At 44.3% G+C, this 23,971-nt stretch overlaps 1 protein-coding gene across 6 annotated transcripts in view; it reads right to left on the reverse strand.

Moving 5' to 3' along the window:
- Positions 1-3,014: 3,014 nt before the first annotated feature.
- IRAG1 (inositol 1,4,5-triphosphate receptor associated 1) overlaps positions 3,015-23,971 on the reverse strand; it is a 129,269-nt gene continuing 108,312 nt past the window's right edge. For all 6 annotated transcript variants that reach the window (XM_010343350.3, XM_010343292.3, XM_074401089.1 and 3 more), the window contains 5 exons: positions 23,483-23,590; positions 21,623-21,687; positions 11,837-11,956; positions 10,442-10,576; positions 3,015-6,526 (listed from right to left, as the gene is read on the reverse strand). In XM_010343350.3, the coding sequence (XP_010341652.3) occupies positions 6,283-6,526; positions 10,442-10,576; positions 11,837-11,956; positions 21,623-21,687; positions 23,483-23,590 (672 nt within the window). In that variant the 3' untranslated portion in view covers positions 3,015-6,282. The remainder of the gene's footprint in view (positions 6,527-10,441; positions 10,577-11,836; positions 11,957-21,622; positions 21,688-23,482; positions 23,591-23,971) is intronic.

Raw genomic sequence — 23,971 nt, forward strand, 5'->3', positions numbered from 1 at the left:
CCGTCGTTCCTCAGAAACATTCACGACTCAATCATCACGGTACCAGGAAGACAGACAGGCAGAGTCCCAGCCTCGTCATCATTATTCTTAAAGCCTAACACCATGGCCGAAAGAGAGCTAGTTTTCTAGCATTTGTTCAATGATTACAAAAAGAATGAAGGAAGACAGGAAGGGGAAAAATGAATCATGAAAGGCAAGGCTTTGTGTAAAGGGGGAGAATGAGAGTCACAGCGATCACCAGCCATAGAATTTCTGGAATACCAACAAAGAGACCTTAGAAAGGCTGCTGTACCAGCTTTCTATTGCTGTCCAGCAAATTACCATAGACATAGTGGCTTAAAACAGTAATCATTTATCATTTCACAGCTTCTATATGTCAGAGGTCTGAGTGGGCTCAGTTGGGTCCTCTGCCCTGAGTCTCATGAAACTGCCATCAAGGTGCTGGCTGGGCTGAGCTCTTACCCGGAGGCTCTTGGGGAAGAATCCACTTCCAGGTGCATTCAGGTTGTTGGCAGAATTCATCTGTTTGAGGCTGTGGGAATGAGATCCCTGTTTCCCTGCAGGCTGTCAGCCAGGGTCCATTCTCTTCTCCTAGAAGCCCTCCATTTTCAAAGAAGCAATGACAAATTGAGTCCTTCTCATACTTCTAGTCTCTCCTTCACTTCTACAGTTGGCCAAAGAAAGCTCTCTGCTTTTTTAAGAGGCAGGGTCTTGCTCTGTTGGCTGGAGTGCCCCCACCGTGGCTCACTGCAGCATCTACCTCCTGGGCTCAAGCAGAGCTCTCTGCTTTTAGGGGCTCATGGGTCTACCTGGATAACCTCCCTATCTTAAGGTTAACCATACCATCTAATGCAACATAACAAGAGTGATAGCTCCTATTCAAAGGCTCCAGGGATTGGGGAGGGACATCTTTGGAGGGCTGTTCTAGAAATTCTGCCTTCCACAGTCACTCAACCTTGATTTGATTCTGATCTGCTTTCTGGGAGAAACGCTCACATCCCCTGTTTTCTGTGGCCCTTTGCATCCCTCTGGGAGACTGATTTGTATATAATCTTCCTTGTCCACCTTTGAAGTGGATATTAGGGAGTATGTCCTCCTTGGATATAGCACAGCTTTTGCAGTCTGCTTCCTGCAGGTGAAAGCTAAGATCCCAAAATTTTCTTATTTTTTAAAAATTTTTTTTTTAATCAACGTGTAATTCTATACATGTCCATTATGATGTTTCCATACATACAAGGTGTAGTGATCAGATAGGGTAATTAGCATATCTGTCATCTCAAACATTTATTCTTTATTTTGGGAGTGTTCAGTATCTTCTCTTCCAGCTATTTGAAAATATATGTTGTTGTTTTCTATAGTCATTCTACGTGCCATAAAACACTACAACTTGTTCCTCCTAACAATACATCCTTTAACAAATCTCACTCTTTCCCTTCTCTCTTCCCTTTCCAGACACTAGTATCCTCTATTCTGTTTTTTACTTCCATGAGATCTTTTGTTAGCTTCCACGAATTAGAACATGTGGTGCTAATGTTCTGTTCATGACTTATTTTACTTCACTAATGGCCTCCAGTTCAACCTATGGTGCTGCGAACGACAGGATTTCGTTTTTTATGGCTGAATACTATTCCATTGTGTATGTACATCATGCTTTCTCTATCACTCATCTTTTGTTGGACACGTTAATACCGTATCTTGGCGACTGTGAACAGTGCTGCAATAAACATGAAGGTGCAGGTATCTCTTTGACACATTTTCTTTCCTTCCAAAAGCTGTTTCCTCGCTTGAACAACCAAAGGGGTTTTTAGTCCTGGCTTGTGTTTCTTTGTAAATTCCATGTGCCAAAAATCATACCCCAACTCCTTTTCCAGTCATAATTCTCAAGAATTATTTCTTGTTTCTCAACACCATACCCCTCTAATTTAGTGGTCAACACACTAAGTTCATTTTAATTCAAAGGAAAGGGCCACATCCTTAACCTTGTCTTTGCCATAAGGCTGAGTGGACCTGTTCAATTGAGAAATTGTATTGGTTCCCACTCAAAGCTCTTTTTAGTCTGTCTGGGATTTAGAAGTGGTCAGGTTTTCTCACCCTTCTGTCTTTCACATTTCTGAATACTCGATATTCTTTTTCATTTCTGCTCCCCCGTAGCCAATTCTTTCTCCTGCAATAACTTGCCAAAGGTAGCCAAGAGAAGTTTGCATACTCCAACACCGATTCTTTTCACTACTTCTAAAACTATAGGCTAACCATGAGATGCTTTCCAAGTTATCACAGGTAAGACTTTTCCAAACACACATTTTACTCATGACATGTGTGACCATCTTTCTAGCAATTTTGTTTCTTGCCATGTAACTGGTACGCCAGAACCTTATATTTTGAAATTTTGCTATTAAAGTACCCAATTTCTAGTTCAAATGTATGCATTAGTGGGGGGTAGGCTAACAGCTATAAACATTCTACAATCTATGTGGCTTAACACACTAAAATATTCTTATTCATGTCACAGTTCAATATTGGGAGTGCCCATTCAAAGACCCAGCGTCCATCTAGTGGTTCTGCCATTTTCTTGGGTCTCAGTGTTCTCATTTGAATCCTCTGGCTTTGGTTGGCAGAGAAGGGAATAAAAAGGGTATGAAGTATTGGGCAGGAGAGTTTATTTTTAGGGAACAAGACTTGGAAAGTGCAATTCCCCTGCAGCTAACTGTAAGAAATACCCAAAAATTGTTGAGCTGTGGAAATTGGGTTGGTAGAAACCCAGCAGACTCAATCACAGCAAAATGTGTTCATTAAAGAACTCATAGACCGGGAAGATACAGGAAACTAGGATTGGGAATGGGGAAGGGGAAGAGGAGGAGGAACTGATCCAGCCCCCGTGAGGTACCCCGTAGTACAACGACCAAGGGTTGGGGACCTCCGGCTTGGTTCTGGGATGCTCTAATATATCCAAAAGCATCAAATTCCAAAGATCGTAACTCAACTCCATAAAATGAAGAGGCATTTGGCTGCTGCCAGAGGTTTGGAAATGTGCTTTTATTTTCAAACTCAGGTATGTGACACTCTACAGTTCAATGCTAGCACACCTGTGTGAGGCTTAACAACATGAGGAACTGACAGCCAGTGATACACAAATCCAGCACTCCCTTTCCATTTAACCTATCAGGCTGTACATGGGAGCAACACATATGGCTTTGTGGTAGCCGGAAAGTGAAGGTCTTTTTAGGAGGTGACATCAACAATGACACAAACACATCCATCACTCTGCAACTGAAGGCAGGGAGCCAGACTCCTAGGGCTAAGCAGAGACGTGAGACTTCAGAGGCATTTGGGGGACTTTTCTTTCAGATTCACATCGTCATTGGAAATCCAGGGTCTGTTCTCTCCAGTTCACTACCAGTTGGGCAGCAACTCCCACTGCTCCAGGCTGGTCTTTGCTTTCCAGAAAAGTTAGACCTGTGAGTACTTTTTCAGCCATGCCCTTGTACATGTGGCTACTCTTATGCTCCCTTTTGAAGACGTCCTTTTCCTTGGCCTCCCTTGCTTACAAATGGAGTATGGTGGGAGAGAGCCTGTGCCTGGTAGTACTCTTGCAGGCCTTTCTGTGGGGCAGCTGGAGGTGCAGGAGCTCTCTACACCTGCTCTTGTGGCCTTTGACTCATCCAGAAATGAAGGCAGGAAACTTGTGACCAAGTGAACAGTGGGTCAGCTGAGCCTGGCCCTTCCTTAAGGGAGGCCGAGATCGAACATTCCCCACCTGGAGTCCTGCTTCCACGGCCACTCTCCGGAACTCCATTTGTATCCTGTCTTTGGCTCTGAGGGCCTCATGTAGCTAAAGCTCCTTCAGTTTTATCCTGAACCCCTGGAAGAGGCTGGGCAAACCATCCACTCATGGCTCCAAAGTCTCTCTGCCCTGCTCTGTAACTCTTTACCTTAATGGCACATCCTTGATCAACCCTGACTTGGGCCTCTCTCAGTCATTTTCTAGCTACTGTAAAGGATGCCCCCTTCAATAAACATGCTGTTTTAAAGTGGGGCATGCTTGAGGTGAGTGAGGGCTCTCTGAAGGAGTGACTGCATAGAGCCTAGTCCTTGAGCTTGGAAATGGTGTTGCTAGTCTGGTCTCATTCCCGCTCTCTCACAGAGTAGACTGAGAAACAGAATAAGCTGAGGTTAAGAAAGATGTTGCTTTTTGCATTGCAATGGTGGTGATGGTGCTGGTACTGGGAAGTATGTAGTATGTCAGCTGTCCCCAGGCTGCTCTCCACCACCTTGAATATTTGCTTGTTCTTTTAACCACCATTTAATGACACCCTCCCAAGTGTCAGCCACCACGCTAGGCACTTACCCAAGAGATGGGTAAGACATGGTTCTTGTCTTTGAGGAAAAATGCTAGCAGAGACAGATACACAAATAGGCTGTGATATACTATAGGTAAAGATCAATAATAAAAATGTTTAAAAAGTGCCAGAAAACACAGAGGAGGGTGTGACCTATTATGCTGTGTCTGGTGAGGAATATGGAAGGAAGGTCATCAAAGCTGGTAAGGGGATAATTTTTGTATTTGGTCAAGAAGAGTGACCTAAACAAAAAGGAAGAACGGCTGGAGAAAAACCAGTGAGTGAAGGCCCAGAGCTATGAGAGAAACTGTTTAGTTTGGGAGCCAGAGATGGAGTAGCTGATGGGCCACTTGGGGAAGTGAGACTGGAGTGTGAGGCTTCCAGCTAGGAGACCATCAGAAGAGTCAAGGACAGCACAGCTCTGGGGTCAGTCTACCCTGGGGTTGAGTTCCAGCCCCATGATTTACTAGCTGGGTGTGCTTGTCAAGTTATTTGTTCTTTTTGTGCTTCAGCTTCCTTATTTGAAAATGGGAAGGGTAGTATCCACTTCATATATTTTTTTCTTTTTCTTCAGGATGTAAATGAAGTAACACCTATATAATACTGAGAACAGTGCTTGGCTCATAGTAAGTTGTATATGCGTTTTAGCAATGAAAGCAAACAATATCAATAACAAAACAAAATTGCAAAACAATGACAAGAAAACCCACATGGAAATCAACACCCCTACAAATCTGATGAGGGCTGAATGAAGGCAGTGGCTACAAAAGTGGGGAGAGAAGTCAAAATGGAGAGGGGAAGTGCTCCTTCGGTTTTGTGCTAAATAACTGGTGTTGCTCTGAAACATCCCCAATTATACTTGGGTTGGAAATCCTGTTTGAACAGTAGCACTAAGGTGCAAGTTTACCCTTGCATGTGGTCACACACAGAGTAAGAAACTGAAGCAGAAAGCACATCTTCTCTCCTCATTCACCTGTGAGGTGGGTTTACTGTTTTCAAAGAGATAACAGGGAATAGATGGTGCTGTACAGCAGCTCAGAGTCAGCATTTGAAATGGAGACTAGTAAGTCTGCCATTGAAGCCATGAGTTTTCAGTGTTTTTCAAACATTTTCAATCCATGTGGACAGCTCACTGAGCAGGTGCCTGGTGACTGCCTCACACCTAGTGAAAATCTGTGGGTTGGGTTGGCATGCATCTTATTTATCCAGAGGCACACACCCAGAGCACACTTTTGAAGGGTTGTTGGCTCTGTGCACATGCATGTTGTGTGTATGTGTATACACAACAGTGTGTGTGGACAGATGCATATATAATAATTCATATCTTCCCATTTCAAGCACTGAGCTAAATTCAGCCTATACTTTTTTTTTTCTAAGAAGCCTTTACTACTTCTGTAAAAAGAAACTGTCATTCCAAAGGAGAGGATGGGAGGCTGAAGTTATTGAAAATGAGATGGGAAATGGGAATAATAGTCACTTTGCAACTCCAAATTCCAGATCTGATCCTTAGGGTATTAGTCATTAAGCAAATCCTCCCTGATAACGGATTACAGGGAGGAAAAAAGAGAGTAAGCTTTTTACTGCCCCCTGCCTCCTCCTTACCTGTGCCCCACTCCCTACCCCCAACCACCAGTGAAGGTGTTTTAGTTCACCCCAGCCATCTGAGCTAGTGGCAGGAGACCTTCCCTTCCAATAGAGTTCCTTGGTGAAGGTGATATCTTCATCCACTGGATGCTTTCCCAGGGCAGTTTCGTTGATCCTCCAAGAATATCAAGTCACTGTGTATGAATAGCTCCCGCAGAAGTGCCGAGTGTTAAAGGAACCCTTCCTCACGACCTGATGGGATGGGTGGCAGCATGTCCAGACCTGGGCCTGACGTTATACTTGGGTAAAGGGTGGTAGTCTGAGTGTCTCAGAGCAGGGCACTGGCTAGGTGTGAAGTTTCCTACTGCTCTGTAGGCTGCTCATGCTGGAGTCCTGAGCTCCACCAGGAGTCCCTCTGGCCTGCCGAGCAAGTGGATCGTCCAAGGGGCCCATCAGCCTGCTCTGCACAAGAGTTATAGGAATTGTAGAGCCCTAGCACAACAGTCAAGACCAGCATCACTGCAGCCATCATCCATATCACTTGCCAGTGCTGACACAGTTTAGGATACATGACTTGTAAGAAATGGACCAATTCTTCAAGTTTGCTGTCAATGAAAAAAATAGGCAGAGGCTTTAGTATACTGGGCACACATATGATACACAGATCCGTAGCTCTCTGGGGATAGCTTCCATGCTGTCTTGAGCACTAATTCTCAAACTCAGCTGTGCCTAGATTGGGTTGGCAGCAATTGTTCAAAATACCCCAAGCACATTGAATGAGAATATACAAAGTTACAGTCTAGGAAACATTGGCTAAATTTTTCCAGGCGATTTTGATTCCACCAGTCCACAGCCTTGATGTTGAAAGCTACTTAACTAGATCATTCTACTTACTTGTTTGATCATCCATCCACACATGCTCTCATCTATTCACAGGGTGATTACTGATATCTGCACTCTCCCAAGCCCGTGGGTACAGGATTGGCTGATCCATACTCTCACACATCCGGACCATCATGGGACTGTGCATCTTTTTAGCTCTTAACTGCATTAGTGATCAGTTCCAAGCTCTAACCTGTCCCGTGCCTCAGATGCATAATTCATTGTTCTCAGTTCCACATCTAACTGTGTCCAGAGAGGAAGGACTATGCTCAACTCTAAGAAGTTTGATATCCTGTGATAAATGACAAGGGACTAGATCAACCTCAGGAGCTCACTTCAAACCATCCAAGAGCAAGCAGAAGACTAGCAGCCTCTAGCAATCTCTGGGTGGTTTGTTGGTGATGTTATCTCAACCCCATTAATATTTATTCTCTAATTTCTCCCTCTTCCTTTTTCTTTTTTCACCCTCTCCACACTCCTTTCTTCTTTCTTTCATCTCTCTCTTCCTCTCCATTTTTGCCCCTTTTTGTTTTTGCTTCCTTCCCAACTGTCTTTCAATTTGTCATCTCTCTCTCTGTGGTATAGTGAAAAGACATTGGGCAGATGGCCTCCTTTGGCAAGTCCATTCTGGAGCTCTCTGAAGAAGCCCTGAACCCCTTCATAAGCTAGGATTTTCTACTGCTCTTAATCTCTGATCTAATTTTAAAAATATGAAAAATGAGAATACTGAGGATTCCTGAACCAAGGAAGTGAGGAAGGTGATAGAAGTGGTTTCGGAAGATCCCGAGACTCACACACACGCTGCAACGACCAAACCATTGGCTGAAAAGCAGAGAGCTCAAATTTAGAACCAGTAGAAAATGTGTGACTTACAATGGATTGAAAAACTCAATAAATGCCCTCCTTAGAAAGGGTCCAGATGCTCAGAGTGCCTTCCTTGGATGCCAAGGCCACAGGGAACATTGACAGGTTTATCTTCCATGTGGGAATCCCATCAGATCATTTCAGTCACAATTAAGGAAAGCACAAAAGTGAGCACATTCGCTGACTTGAAAATCATTGGCTATTTTCACAACTGTTGGGAAGGGAGGGTTTAGAAGTGGACGCTTATTTTCTTTCAGCCCTTTTAAGATTCTTTAGATTCTATTTAGATAGAGTTGAATGCTAAAATGGAGCCTTTGGGGCTGTATTTCTGTCCTCTAAGACAAGCTGCTAGCGTGGCTTCTCCCTACTCTAACCCCACTCTTAAGTGCAGCTCCAAAGGAGGAGGCCAAGGTCTGGCTGTGTGACCTTAGCTGGTGACCGGTGCCTAGCCTATAAAAGAGGTTAGAAATAGATTAGAAATAGAATAGCTTTGGAAGTCAATTGTTGGTTGTTGTAAGTAAACTTCTGTTTCCTGAGAGTTATTGAAAAAGTGGAACCTAAATGTCATCTTAACCCCACAGAGCAGGTTTTAACAGGCGTTGGGAGAAAAGACAAAAGTTTTAGCTTACCCCTTATGAGTCTCACTTATTCAATGTCAGAAGATTGTGTTCTCTGTTTTAATATGATTAAGATATTGGGGTTCACCCAAAGTTTATTTAAACTGATCCTCAAGAGAGCAATATTTGTAACATAAATTGTTATATATAACAGATAAGTGACTCAGACAAAAAGGCTTTAATGTGTGATGTTGAATCTCTTAAGTGGTCAGCAGCTGGGTTGAACCCAATGTTTTAAAAATGCACTAAGTAGGACATGGAACTTTTAATAACTTCAAACCTTGCTTGTTCGTGAGGTACCAATATTTCAGGCGAGAATCATGCTTGAGAGCTGGTGCATGATAAATGTTACAGGTACCATTGCCATGCGGTGATGACCAGGAGCTGGACAGAAAGGGACCAAGCTAAGCCTTACTTCCCCTGGGTTTCATGCAATGGGAGGGAGCTGGCAATTGCCTGAGATCGAATTAGCTAGCTAAAGCATCGAGGCCCTTGCTTTGCAAACCAGACTGTTTATATTCCATGTACTCTCTCTCTCTGTTTATTTATCTTTTGTTCTTTCTCAGTGTTTGGAAGTGTTAGAAGTTCTAGCCTGTCTAGCTGTATTCAGGGGTGCCAGAGGAAGTGCTTTTTGTCCAGGGCTTTGCTTGACTGCATTAAAGGGGAGGAAGGCAATGTGGTGGCCTGAGAAATATGAGCAGAGAAGCCTCAGGAAGGCGGTGAGGCCTAAGAAGAGCAGGATCTGGTTGTCTGGAGTAGGGACTGTGCTTTCATTGTTCAATTTGGAGGTTCTTGCATTGGGGAGGCGGTGGGTACTAGCACAGGCTTGTTCTCAGTGGAGAAGCATTTCTCCAGTTCTCCTAACAGCTCTTCCCTCGAACAATGGGGTTGACCAGCATGGGCTGAGACCTCTCACTTTAGTTGAATCCTCCGCTAACTGGGCTGTATTGGTAGCTCCTATGTGCCTATCTATTTTGATTCTAGTCTTCACTGCATTACCTGTTTGTTGCAATTATGTGGTTTCCAGAGTTTTCCGGCAACGACGCACAGATACAGACACTGATTAGATAATATTTCAGCAGCTGATTAGATATTTTGTCTGGAGCTGCCCTGGACCCCAAGATATCCCAGGGGTCTAAAAACAAGGATTTTGGTGAAGGTTTTCCAAGGTGACTATAACTACATTTTAAAAAATCAAAATCCAAGACTTGTGGTTTAAATATACTAGTAGAGACAACATAACTAAACATATGAAATTGGGCTGTCCTGAAAATCCAGAATGTTGGCATGATCATTATATCTATGCGGTAGAGTGCTCCTCTTCTATGGGTGCTAGTTAATCCTATCCCTAAGCATGTACTTCTGGAGGATATTCAGGCCTAGTGGGGCAGAGACCTCATTCCCATAATACTTCATTGCATGAAGTGCCCTGAAACTAAACGAGATCATTTCTACGATTCTGCATCCGAAAGGCCAGGCAGAAACCACAAGTGGGACAAGATATAGGTCTCTATTCTCTTTATCTACATGTTATATTTTCCTCCTCCAACTTAGGGGAAAGTACCTTTGAAATAGAAAGTATTTTAAAAGAAAACCCCAAATATTTCCAGCCTAAAGTGAAGACACTCTCTAGATGACCAAGCTTGATGGGTCAGCACGGTAGGCACCTGTTGGAGACTCACCTTGCCACTGAGCTGAGTTTGCCCTCTGCTCTGCATGTCCTCCCAGTCCCTGTTCTTGTAAGAAACCCACTCCAAGGCTTCAAGTCAGCTCCCTTGGTCTTTGCCCTCTCATGGGGATGGCTACCCATCATTTCATCTGGGAAATAAGCTAACCATGGCTGGGCTGGGAGGGACTCCACTCAGGGCCCTTCGCCCATCCCTAGCTCCAGGAGCTCTTGATTGCCATCCTCCCTCCCCATGACTGCCCCGACCTCTCAAGCTCTTGCAAACTTCTGATTGCCAGCGGTCTTGGCTCTTTGGGATTTCCTCTACCTCCCTCCCAACTTGAGTGCCCTCTTGATTTCTTTGACTACTCACTGGGGCCCCAGATTCACTGCTGCCCTGGACTGGCATTTCCAGGGATTTTGTGCATTCAAATTAGGTGAATTGTAACCCATTCCAGCAATGGCAAGGACTCCAGACACAAGCTTCCCACCTGCTTCTTGGGCCCTTTTCCTCTTCCTCAGTTTCTTCTACCTCTTCAGGTTCCTCAGGACTCTCACCCTTCTGTTCTTCCTCCTCCTCCTTCAGGTCTTGAAGTTCTTTGGTCTTCTTGAGACCTTCTTGGAATCTGGGGGACAAAAAGGAACAGTTGAGTCTGGAAAGGCCAGATACAGTGCATCCTTTCCTGCGTTCCTAGGGGAGAGGACTTGAGCAGCACCTCCAATAATTGTGCACTTCCTGTGGTTCCACAAAACAGGAAAAAGCTGGGAAGCTCCACTGAATCCCAAGGCAGCTCATGCCAGCACCATTTCCCTCACTCCTCAGTCATCCTTCCTGTTTATGTGACAGTGTGACAAAACTGACACGGAAAAAATGTAGTGCAGGATCTCCTGACTGGGTTCTTATCCCACAGAACATTCCATAGGCCTAAGATCGTATTTGTTCTCCATGTGACCACGGAGCTTCAGCCGCTCATCTGTGAAAGAGGGAGGGGACACTCATCTCACAGGGCACTGGAATGTTTTTTGGAAGTGCCAGGCACATGGCTTGACCTAGCGAGGTAGTCGGTAAAAGTTTACAAAACCAATGAAGGAGTTGATGTCCATGCATTCCAAGGACAGAGCACAGTTGTGGGTGAAAAAGGCAGGCTTTCCAAGAGAAACCCTTGTGGTTTTTCTCCCCTAGGATCAAAATTACCCCAAACATACTCTGTTCACTTATCCTATGCTGAGTGTCTACCGCTAGCAGTTTGGTCGGGCAAACCCGCCGCTGAAGCCCATGGGTTCTGTGTCAGTGGGAAGCTATTTCTCCCTCATGAGCTATGGGGACAGTAGACACTCAGGCTGCCGTACATGGTCAGAGGGGATTCTCTGCTTTGAGGCTTGGGCCCTGCTCAGGACTTGATTGTTCTCTCCAGTGCTGACAACTGGCCATAGGTGTTGCAGAGGAGGGGAGAGTTGGAAGTTGAAGAGATTCTGTGTGTAGGAGGAAGGGGTGACCAAAGCAGTTCTAGGAAGCAGAGCTGCAGCTGCTCCTGGGCACTGTTGGCAGCAGCAGGACTGCTCTGAGCACGTGTCAGGAAGCCTCAGGCACCGCCAAGAGGGACCCACCCAGGGCCCCTGATTTCCAGACTTTTCTGAGCAGTGGCATTCTGGTGGCTCTCTGCCTAAAAAGAGGGCAGTCTATCTAACCACACCCGCTGACCCTGCTTCCTCCTGTCCTTCCTGTGGAACAGTCTTGCTCTTTCCTATGCAGTTCCTTCCTGTAGCAAGGCGGTCCTGTGGCCACTGGCTGGTTCCCTACGGCCTCTGAGAAACAGGAAAGACCCATGGGAAGGCATCTTCTGAGACCTGCCAGGTGCCCTCAGCGTGGCCGAGGTCTGACTCACCCCTTGCTGAAGGCTTCTTCCTTCATCCTGGCCTTGGTCTCCTGACTAAGCTCCTCCAGGCAGCTCAGGGTCAGCGCAGGAGCAGAGGCTTCACAATCTGGGTCCCCATTTGTCTTTCCACTAGTGAGAAGAGGAAAGCACAGGGCATCATTTCAAAAGAAGGCAGAGGCCTAAAAACAAAACCACGTTTTTGGCCCGATTCCTGATTAGGAGTGCAGAAACTCAGGTTCTTTCAGTAGCTTTCAGATTTTTCTCCAATCCTTCTACCCTGAGACAAGATTTTATAAAGGTCCTTCCTAGTCCATGAATTTTCTCCAGCCCATTAAATACGACACCAGTTCCCCTTCTCCTCGTGCTCCCGAAGTGGCATTTATTCTTGTTCCGGGAGGTGCTGTGATGGGTGCGCTACAGCACCGAGAGGAGGAAAGGGGGCAGAGCAGCACATTTAAGGTCCTTCCATCCCTGCCATCCATCTTTCATCTGAAGACCCCCACTCATTTTTTCAAATATCCACTGAGCATGACTAAGCCATGGGCACATTGTAATGTGTGGGAGGCACATTAGAAAATAAAGAAATGCTTTTTACCAACATGGAACTTAGCAGAAGGAAAATCCCCAAAAAAGGAAAGAAAAAATATGTGATGAATCACAATTTTTAACTTTTATATAAGAAATTCTGTACAATGACAGAAAATAACATGGAGAGAATGTGTTTACAAAAGGCCTCTCTGAGGTGCTGAAGTTGAAACACAGTCCTGAACGACGAGAAGTCAGATGTATTAATAGCAGAGGAGAGGACTGAGTGAGTGGCCACGCCTGTAATCCCAGCACTTTGGGAGGCCAAGGGGATCACTTGAGGTCAGGAGTTCGAGACCATCCTGGCCAACATGGTGAAATACCGTCTCTACTAAAAATACAAAAATTAGCTGGGTGTGGTGGTAGACACCTGTAATCCCAGCTACTTGAGAGGCTGAGGCAGGAGAATTGCTTGAACCTGGGAGGCAGAGCTTGCAGTGAGTCAAGATCGCGCCACTGCCCTCCAGCCTGAGTGACAAAGTGAAACTCGGTCTCAAAAAAAAAAAAAAACAAAAAACAAACAAACAAACAAACCAGAGGAGAGATTATCCCAGGAAGAGAATGCAGGTTATATAAAGACTCTGAGACACAAAATGTACTGAGTTATTTGAGAAATTAAAAAGAGGCAGTGTTGCAGGAGTTAACTTTTGGACAAGAGACATTTGCCATCCCTGTGAGGTATCCAAAGGGAGATAGATGTCAAGTAGACAGTTGAATTCACCAAGTGAGTCAGGGAAGAGTTCTAGGCTGGAGGTATTCATCTGGTATCATCAGAATATAGATGGTATTTAAAGTCATGGGGATGGACAAGATTGCTTAGGGAGGTAATACGAGGAAAGACAAGAAGAGGACCCAGGACCAAGCTACGAGGAACTCCACACTTGGCTCAGTTGGCAAAGAAGGCGTCTTCAGAGATGGCTGAGAAGTAGCAGCCAGAGAGGTAGGAGGAAACCCAGGAGTGGGTGGAGCCTTGGGAGCCAGGAGACAAGAGTGTGTCAAGGCGGGAAGAGTTAAAGGCGCCACTCACTTGTGAGAGCCTGAGTCCAAAGCGCACAGACAAGGTGACTATTAGACTTGAAAATATAGAGGTCAAGAGGAGCCTCCATGTAATGGTGGGAGCCAAGCACAGGTTGGAATGTGAAGTAAAGGAAGGGAAGTAGGAAAGGTGAAGCCACAGACACAGCAATTTGAGTAGGAAGGAGAGTAGAGGGGTGTGTTGGAGGGAGTGCACAGCTGAAGTAGGTCAAGGGATGATGCACATTTGAATGTAGATAGAAATGGTCCAGTAGAGAGGATGAGAGAAAGGGATTCCCAAAGAAACCCAGCCTTTGCAAAAGGAAGTAAAGACAGACCTTGGAAAAACAGAGACTCTCTCCTTGTTTGTTACAAAGGGACCAGGATGATAAAGTTGTTAGGCTAGAGATCTGGCTTGAAGGAAAGTGAGAGGGCTACTATGGGAATGTAGCTTAGGTATTCTCTATGAAGTGGAAGGCAAAGTCATTTGCTGAGAGTGAGAGGTAGAGGGGTCTAGGAAGGTTTGTGGAGAGAGGAGGGGTGTAAAGAGTTCTGTGAGAAAGAAGGAAAACATACTAGAACATCATGGTAGGATGACTGGGTGGTGCTGGGAGATCACTGGAGGTATGGGATCACAAGTTTAAAGGAAGTATCCAAATGGGCTACGCTTTCCTTAGAAATCCTGCAGCCCACATTTGTGTCCCGGTTCACAATGGGATCAATGTCGTCATGGAGGAGTCCACCAACAAGGCAACACTGTGAGCAGAGCTTTCCAGCCAGGACTCTGAGAGATCACAGCTGCCACTCTCCCTGAACTCTCAGACAGGGTTTATGAGTGAGCCTTGTATCTTCTCATTCTTGGCATCAGATTCCCATCTTTTAGTTTTCTTCAGACCTTTTAAAATTTACATTTAGTCAGGCTGGAAACCACAACCCATTGTGAACAAGAAAGATAACGCTCTAAAAATACCAGCTATTCATAACATTTCTCCTTTTGCAAATTACATTATCCACTCCCTTCCATGTGACCTTGGCCTCATGTGCAGTTTCCTATTTATCTAAATGACTGGAGCAAGAGGAGGAAAACATAGCTACAGCCAAGGGCAGGGAAAGTAATTCTTTCATGAAATACACACACACACACACACACACACACACACACACACACACACACAAATAGGTATAGGAAATGAGATATTGGTATCAGACTTTTGAATTCTTTTATATACAGCTGCCAGCCTCAGAGGTTCCTTAATGCTAAGCATACATGAAGGAGGACAGCGTAGTATAGAGGAAAAGAACTTGCCTCAGGAAAACCTGGATTCAAGTCCCAGCTCCAAGACATGCAAATTACTTAATCTTCCTGAACTTCAGATTCCTCAACTGTAAAATGGGGATAGTAATACATATCTGATGGTGGAGGTGTAAGAATTAATGAAGAAATGTAAATCAACTCTCTGGAATATGGCACTCAACAAATTATATCTGCGATTACTATTGTTATATAGTATAAATTGATCGGTACATTTTGGGAGCAATCTTGAGCTACCTCCAAATATGACTCATAAAAAATCCAGGCAATTATTTATGTCATCAAGGAAGAACTTGTTATACATTACTGAGACACTTCAGAGTCAGAGGAGCCCTAAATGTGAACTAATTTAAAGTATGGTAAAGTTAACATTACATCTTCATAAAATGGCTTTAGTAAATTTCTCAGGTACATGTCTATTGCCTGTCATCACACACTCATGCACGTTAGAGTTTTGCAGAAAAGTGATAGTAAACAAATCTCTCATTGTCCTTGGGTCATTTTGTCTCTACAGACAAAAACTTTTCCCCAGCACAGCCAGGAAAGCCATTTCATTGACCCTTTTACATGCAGCATTTCGGTTCATTTCAGCTCCCCTATAGGGCTTTCATATACATTCTCTCATTTGATCTTTCCAATGATAAGAAGAGCTAAAAATTAACTTATCTATCAGGCTGTGGTCTAACATCTCACGTGAGGCACACAAATGATCCAAGAAAGTACTGCTATTGTCTGACAGATGAGGAAACCAAGGCTCAGAAAGGTTAGGCTGAGGCATGAGAATCGCATTCCAAGTGATTTAATATCTGTCAAACAGAGAATAGTAATGCCTTCTTGGGTCATGTGTGAGCCTTAAGTAAGATGCTAGAACAGAGCCTCATACATAAGTTAACTTTTAGCTTTTCTTATCATTGGAAAGAGCAAGTGAGAGAATGTATATGATCTTGGGACCAAACCAAGATCATATAACTAGCGTGTAGCAGAGCTCAAATTTTACCCTGTGCAGTCTGATACGTGCCCATTCTTCTGACTGCACTATCTGCCACCTAAGTGGGGTATTATTCCATTTCACAGATAAGAAACCCAAGCTCAGGCTGATTGACTTGCCCAAATTCACGTTACTGGTGCTGGGACTCTCACCTTGGTCTTCTAACTTCATGTCAAGATGTACTTTCCAGCCTTCCATGAACCCCACCTTTCTTTCAATGGAAATCTTTTCCTTTCATTCTGCTGAGTGACGCCCTTCCTGCCCTTAGGCTGGACAGTGGCTTTCACGCTGCCACTCCGTTCAAGGCTGCTTGTCTAGAGTGTAAGTGGCTGGTAGGGCCTTAGTTCAATGTGTGTGTGTGTGTGTGTGTGTGTGTGTGTGTGTGTGTGTGTGGTGGGAGAGGGGTTGCAGGTAGGGTGGGAAATGGGGGAAACACAATATGTACAATGTTTGCTGTTTTCTCCTGACCTCTAGACTGAGTTTCCTAAATATCTTCTCTAACTACCTGGAAGTCTCTCCCTAAGCATCTTTAAGACTAAGCTCAAATGTCTTCTCCTCTGTGAAACTTTCGCTGGTGTTCTCCCCTCCTCTACACCCTCTGGATAAAGTTGATTTCTCTTTTTTTTTTTTTTCTCTTGAGACAGGATCTCTCTCCGTAACCCAGGCTGGATTGCAGTGGCATGATCTTGGCTCACTGCAACCTCTGCTTCTCAGGTTCAAGCAATTCTCCTGCCTCGGTCTCCCAAGTAACTGGGATTATAAGCATGCACCACCACGCCTGGCTAATGTTGGTATTTTTAGTAGAGAAAAGGTTTTACCATGTTGGCCAGGCTGGTCTCTAACTCCTGGCCTCAAATGATCCACTTGCCTCAGCCTCCGAAAGTGCTGGGATTACAGGCGTGAGCCACTGCACCTGGCCCTCTCTCTCCCTTTATGCTGCCACTGCACCTCTGTGACAGGATGACTCATAGGGAGGACATTGATATATGTTTTAGATACTGCAGATGACTGTAATCACAGGAAGAAGGACTATGTTTGGGTCAGAATAGTGCCTGCACACAGTAGATGCCTTTTTTTTTTTTTTTTTTTTTTTTTTTTGAGACGGAGTTTCGCTCTTGTTACCCAGGCTGGAGTGCAATGGCGCGATCTCGGCTCACCGCAACCTCCGCCTCCTGGGTTCAGGCAATTCTCCTGCCTCAGCCTCCTGAGTAGCTGGGATTATAGGCACGCACCACCATGCCCAGCTAATTTTTTGTATTTTTATTAGAGACGGGGTTTCACCATGTTGACCATGGTTGGTCTCGATCTCTCGACCTCGTGATCCACCCGCCTCGGCCTCCCAAAGTGCTGGGATTACAGGCTTGAGCCACCGCGCCCGGCCAGTAGATGCCTTTAAGTGCCTGTTGAGTTACATCGGTTTCACTATGACTTAACCAGTCCCTACCTAGAAGTCACAAGTCCTTTCTGTAAATGGTTATTTCCTGAGAACCCAGTGTTTAGAATGGGCTAAAGGAATCTGCAGTCATGGCTGTAAACTGGAGCTGAGCCCAGCCTCTACCCACCCTAGGGATTTCTGGCCCAAATGCTCATGGATCTTGGCATCTGTCCCTTGCCTGAAATCCTAAGTGCTTTCTTCCTGGGATGATTTGTGAAAATGAGGCTCATCGTTCTCACATATCCACCAGGTCAAAACTGTTTGTCATTGTGTTCAGCTCTCAGTAATATGAGGAACTATTTAGTCAAAATATGGTTTTGGACAGGCAGGTATATTAGATTCAACTTTTCCCACACGGTAAACAATATTTGAAAATGACTACTATCCTTTGGGATGGGCATATCTTCTTGGGATCAGCAAGGTTTCCAAGTCAACCCCACTCCCATGGTTCCCTCTGACAAGCCCAACCCAGGGAACCCAAGCTTCCTTACTCCCCATCACTCAGTCCTAGATCCCTGGGGTCCACCACAAGTTTATTGGGGGAGGAGAATTCACTCCAAAATATCATCAGCAAAGGGGAGTTGTTTACTGTACAAATTTAGCAATCTATGAAATCTTTAAGGAATTTACCCTGGGCCCTTCAAGAGTATAGAAGAATGGTTATTTTAGAGATAAAATTGCTCTGTGATACATTAACATAACAAGCCCCTTTTGACACTAACCCTGTGCTTTATCTATATCCTGGTTTTGCTGATCTCTCTGTGAGTGGTTCCACACACACCCTGTCTCTCACCCTGACTCTGCTGTCCACTCCATGCCCAGCCAGTCACCAGGCTCTTCCAAAAATGGCTCTTAAATCTGTCCTCTTCTCTGTGGTCACACTGATCTGTTCTTCCAGTTGGGTGGTCTATTAAAAGCTCAAGAGCATCTGCTCTGCTATGTACCAGCTTTGTAACCTCAGGCAAGTGATGATTTCTCGGAGCTTCAGTTTCCTCATCTATAAAACAGAGATGTTAATTGTATATCTAACTAATGGGATTACTCTGAGGATTAACTGAGATTTTTAATACAAAGCAATTAGTAAAGCACTTGGCATAAAGCCAGAGTGCAGTAAATAGTTAAAGGTAATTTCCATTGTCATCAGTGCAGTAAATAGTTAACAGTAATCACCATTGTCATCAGTGCAGTAAATAGTTTGTAATCATCATTGTCATCAGTGCAGTAAATAGTTAACAGCAATCACCATTGTCATAGTTATCATTACCATCATTCCTTGAATATGCCACACTTTGTCGAAATGACAAAGCTGGGAATGTTGTTAACCTCCTGTTCACCTAGATAATTATGTAACCTTTAGATTTTTACTTTAGAAATCAGTTCCTATAGGGAAACTGTTTTTTGAGACAGGGTCTGGCTCCGTCGCCCAGGCTCCAGGCTGCAATGCAGTGGTGCAATCTCAGCTCACTGAAACTTCTGCCTCCTGGGCTCTAGCCATCCTCCCTCCTCAGCCTCCCAAGTAGCTGGGGCTACAGGTGCACACCACCACGCCTGGCTAATTTTTACATTTTTTTTTTGTAGAGATGGGGTTTCACCATGTTGCCTAGGCTGGTCTCAAACTCTTGAGCTCAAGTGATCCGCTTGCCTTGGCCTCCCAAACTTCTAGGATTACAGGCGTGAGCCACTGTCTGGCCAAGGGGAATCATTTTCTAATCTTCCTCTTCCCCCACCTCTCTTCCCAACTTCCCTCAACCTTACACCAAAATTGGGTTAGGTGCTCATTTTCTGCTGTGTCATTCCCTTAGCAACCTACACTTTCCTACGATGCCACTCATCATGTTGTATTCTATAGGCTGCTTCCCATCTGCCCTGCTAGACTGTGTGCTCCTTGAGTACATTCTATGTGCCTGGCTCTTGATGATTAATTGTTGAAGGAATGAAAGAACAAAAGACTACAATTATGTAGCTATTTCGACTTGCAGTACTGCTCTTTTTGTTTTTCCTTCATCTTTGAGGCTAAATTTAAATATAACTCTCCACCCATATGTTTAAGTCTACAGGTTCCTAGGCCCTTGTTGAGTGAAGAGCAGTTCATTACGGAATAACCTTCAAGAACGAGGCTCAGCATTCTTTGAAATCTCATGGAGCGGTGTATTTTCCTGTGAGCTTGCCACAGGCTATTTAATCTGCTTATCCTTTGCTTAGCCAGCGCCTTTCCTGCTTCATCACTGTATGCTTAGGAAAGACAAAATCATTTTACTATGAAACTGAATACAACACTCTCCAAAGCAATGTGTATTAAACTATAGCACATTATTTCTCTTTCACAGTATGGGTGGGGCAGCTAGAAATGACTGTCTTTGTGTATAGGACAGAAGAGAGGAATTCATTTTTACTCATATATTGTCCTATTGTTAGCCTGTTGGGAATTGAGTAAATATTTACAGTTTTAAATGGAAATCACTTAACATTTTCAGAAATCCAGAAGGGGAAGCTGTTGTTCATCCTGAACCCCTCTGCCTCTGAAGATGCCCTTCCCTCTTTGCAACCCTTCTTACATGGGTGTATTCCCAATTGGTGAGTCAGCCCCAGCATAGCTAACAGCAATCTCTCTGATCATCCCTAAGAGTGAGTTGCAGGTACCTCCTTCCTGGAAACCTCTGGCTTGACTTGCCTTAATCCCCATTCTGTCCCTATCTCTCCAGGTTCTAAACCCCTGGAAAGGTGATGCCACTATTGATCGTCACCCATTGACACTCCTAATTTAGGGCTGCTGCTTGTTGTCTTGAATTTTGTACCTCGGTTTCTCTTACCAAGGATAACTCTTATGTTTTCATGATCCCCACTGCCTTGGACAGAAGTGCTCAACTAGGCTGGCAAGAGTTCTACAGAGTTCAGGCCCCGCTCTGTCATGATTAGAGTCTGTTGAAGAGATCGTCTGCCTTGAGTAGCTCTGCAGGCCTACAGCTGAGAATGAAGCTACAGTTGAGGGTTCTCTGAAGCAGAGATTCGGGCACCCATAGGGAAGGTTTGCAGGGAGGATTTTAGTGTGCTTCTCAGTAAGAGCATCAGGTGACCATTTCTGAAGAGATTCAGACACCCTGGATAAGAGACTATAACTCTAGGGACTTGGTAAGTTTCTGTAAACTCAGTTACTACCATGTGGTGGTTGTTGTGTCACTTCTTGACAATTTCCCTGTAGTGATCAAGAAAAGACAGAGAGAGACCCGAAGAGACCCTCTATAACACGAAGGACCTGCGAGCTTACGGGGGTGAGGTGACAAAGTGAAGAAATCCTGGGCAAACTTCAAGACTAACAGGGGACAAATCACTGGGTGATAAGCTGGTGGCTGCACATAATAACAGATGAAGGAAACAGGCTGAGACTGGAGGTAGGAGCTCGTCTGTACTGAAAAGGGTCCCAACATACACGTTCCCTGACAGGTAGCAAAACTTTTCTCGCAGCAAAGAAAAACAAAGGACTGACGCTGTCTTGAGGCAAGGAAGAAGGAAGAATAAGGTAGATCTTCTACCAAGTGAGAAAAGACACAAGGGGAAAATTCTAGAGGCAGCAGGTGTGATCCAGATGTTTCTCAGCAAGCAAATGAAAGAATTTGAAAAGTAAGCTATAAACTCCTCTGAGTGCATAGAAACAGCCTGCCTTGCTCTGGCTGAGGATGAAAAGATCTGCAGATTACATAGATGCTAGAAAATAAGACACTGCTGCCTGCTAATCCAGCATGCATTTTCCTTCCCACTTACTAACAGCAACACGATTCTGTTCAGGAATTTACTCTTCTTCATGGAGTCATTTTGCTTTATGGGAAGCTGACCCTCTCACCAACCCCAGGGAATAGCTGAATCCCATAATGACAATCCCATTCCCAGAGTGATTCTTTTAGAAAGGGACTTCCTTCTAGATTTGCCAATGAGATAATAGGGAAGACTGGTGAAAGGCTTCTGGGTTTATTCCTAAGAAAGAAACATGGCAAGAAACAGTCCCTTTCTTCCTATTGGTATTGTCCTGTCTGGAGCAGCCATTTGCTACAATCTTGATGATGAAGTTAACATACAATGTGGCCAGAGGTAAGGAAATCATAGACAGGCTAAGCTACAGCCCTGCTGTGCCATACCTGGAGCAGCCTAACCTCTGGACTTATTAAGTCCCATTGAGCTGGGGCTTTCTTTTGTCTGTAATCCAAAGAATCCCAACTGACAGAGAAGGCTCCAATTTGGGCTCTCTAAGATTGGGTACACTTGGCCTCAGTCAGAGCAATCTTCCGGGTTCAAGAATTTTGCAAACAGGTTCTGAAATCTTTGTGGGTCTCAGACTCCCATTCATTTCCCTTAAAACTTAATTTGCTTTCCACTGCATTTTGAGGGTGAGGATTGGAGGAAGGAAAGTAAAACGGGGAAATTTTCCTGAAAGATCCCTGAAGTTAAGAGGAAAATCGACAAACTTACTTTTCCAAAAGTGCAGGCAGTGCTGAAGTGACAGGTAGGTTGCCTCTCCCACTGGGTGGTTCTGACTGAATGGAAAACAGAAGACAGAGAATTGAGGATGAGCTACAGAAGGAAGAAGCCAGAGCTGCTGGGTCCGATGATGCTGGGAGAGGGGCTGTTGCTTCTCTTCTTTCCTCCATGACCCCATTTTCCAATCTGCCTCTGAGCCCAGGCCTTGTCCCTCTCCCTTGGGCCTTCCCTGTCCTCCTTTCCTCTAGGGCACATGCAGCTTGCTCCTTTTCCTTCGCCTCTTCTAAGTTTCCTTAAGGGAAGAGGTGAGTTTACATCTTGAGGCTCCACTCTGGAGAGGAGCCATCAGTTTTTCTCTGTCCTGTTTACCGACTGTGACTGAACACCAGTGGGCCTCCTACAAATGCGGGTTCCAGGCTCCCTGTGACGGACAGTGATGGGACATGCCTATCTCTGTTCCCCAGGATTTTCCATGTTGTGTTGTCGCAATGGATTTGGTTTAAGTAATGGTTCTCAATTTTGGCTGCACATTAGAATCACCTGGGGGAGGCTTTTAAAAAAATACTGATCCACTCCAGAATCTTGGTGTGGGGCCTGGGGGGAAAATGTTTTAAAAGTAGCCTATGTGGTTTTTAATCTAGGTCCCTGACTGCCAGCCCCTAGTGTAAAGGAATATATATTTGGAAAACACATTTATGCTTTTAGGCAAAGTATGGGAAATAGATGTGCTAAAACACACTAACTGGCCCTCTCCAATATCCTTAAACTTTTTTTTTTTTTTCAGGTTGCTTTATTTTAGTGAGTAATTTGGGAATTTAGGTTGATTTCTTAGATGATTGAAATGCTTGAGGCAGGAAGCAGTGAATACTACCCATTGGCATTACATAGAACAGAACTTGAATTTCCATGTAAATCAGATTGTTTCCTTAGAAGGTAGTGCTAGTCATAGACAGGGAACAGAGAAACCACTGAAGAAAGAATCAGAAAAGTTTTAGAGAGAATTAGCCAGATGCACAACGGCCTGGATTACAGAAAATATTTTGTTATATACAGACTGGCGTTGTCTAAAAGAAATGGAAATGTATTTTTCCTGATTACGAATACATTCTTATTCTAGAAATATAAAAAGGCATCAGGAAGAAAATAAAAATGAACTATTTTACCATTGCCTAGAGATGACCATTATTAGCTGTTGCACATATCTTCTTCCAGAAACTTCTATGTCTGCACACAGAAACACTCTTTTATAAAGTACAAAACAAAATTATACTGTTTATACACTAGGTTTTGTACATCCTATTTTACTTGCTTTTGATTCGTAATATATTATGGACAACAGTTCTACAGAAACCCCTTATAGGGATATCCATTTGCTTGACCAATCTCTTAGTGAAATGGGGTTGTTTCCCATTGTTATGAACAATGCTGCAATGAACTGAGGCAGGATAACAACGGATTGAAGAACTCAGGCTCCAGAATCAGAGAACCTAGGGTTCAAAGCTGTTCTACCACCCATCACATGTTACAAACATCAGATACTTAAGCCCACTGTAGAGTAGAGAAAAATTATAACCACCTCGGTAGATTGTGGTGTAAGCACAAAAAGAGTTATTGTTTGCAAAGAACGCTGAGTGCCAACACCATGCTCAAGGGCACTGCGACTTCCCAGAGTAGCAGAGTACATGCACCCTGGTCTATATTGAGGTTTTGAGCCTATCACTCAGATTCTACATTGGAAATTTCCTCTCCTTGTTGACCCTGCTCTGCCTTTGGCCATCCTCTTAAGAGTAAGTATGAAGGAACGGCTTATTCTACTACCCTGTGCTGGAAGGCAGGCATCATCATACTTACCAAGGCTGGTAAGGAGGGCATGGGTGATGAGCTGGGAGTTTGGCCAGGCAGATTCAGGGCATTAAACTTGGGAACCACAGCAACACTGACCCTCCGGCGAGGCATATTCTGTGGAAAGAGAAGTGACCAGGATCACCATCTTGGAGGCAGCAATAGTGGTAGTTCAGAAGGGCTTGGAAAAAGCCTACTCATTTCTAATGCGATAATGGCATTAACTGGATATTTTGGTTTTGCAGTAGCAATGATGGAATTGGTGTGGAGAGAGTGGCTAAAGTTGGCCCAAATTTTCTGTTTGTGGTGAGTGAACACTCAATCTGTTCTATTTTAGCCTATCAGATCTTGGAGATACAGAATGGAAGTGAACCCACAGTCTCTGTATAACACCCTAGAGAGTGTATTAAAGCTGCCTGTAGCAATATTAAGGCTTATGATCATTTCATATTCATTTAAGGGATGTATATATACTTAGGGAAACCATGAGCAGGAAAG

This window comes from Saimiri boliviensis, chromosome 6 (genome assembly GCF_048565385.1).
Source record: "Saimiri boliviensis isolate mSaiBol1 chromosome 6, mSaiBol1.pri, whole genome shotgun sequence".
Classification (NCBI taxonomy): domain Eukaryota; kingdom Metazoa; phylum Chordata; class Mammalia; order Primates; family Cebidae; genus Saimiri; species Saimiri boliviensis.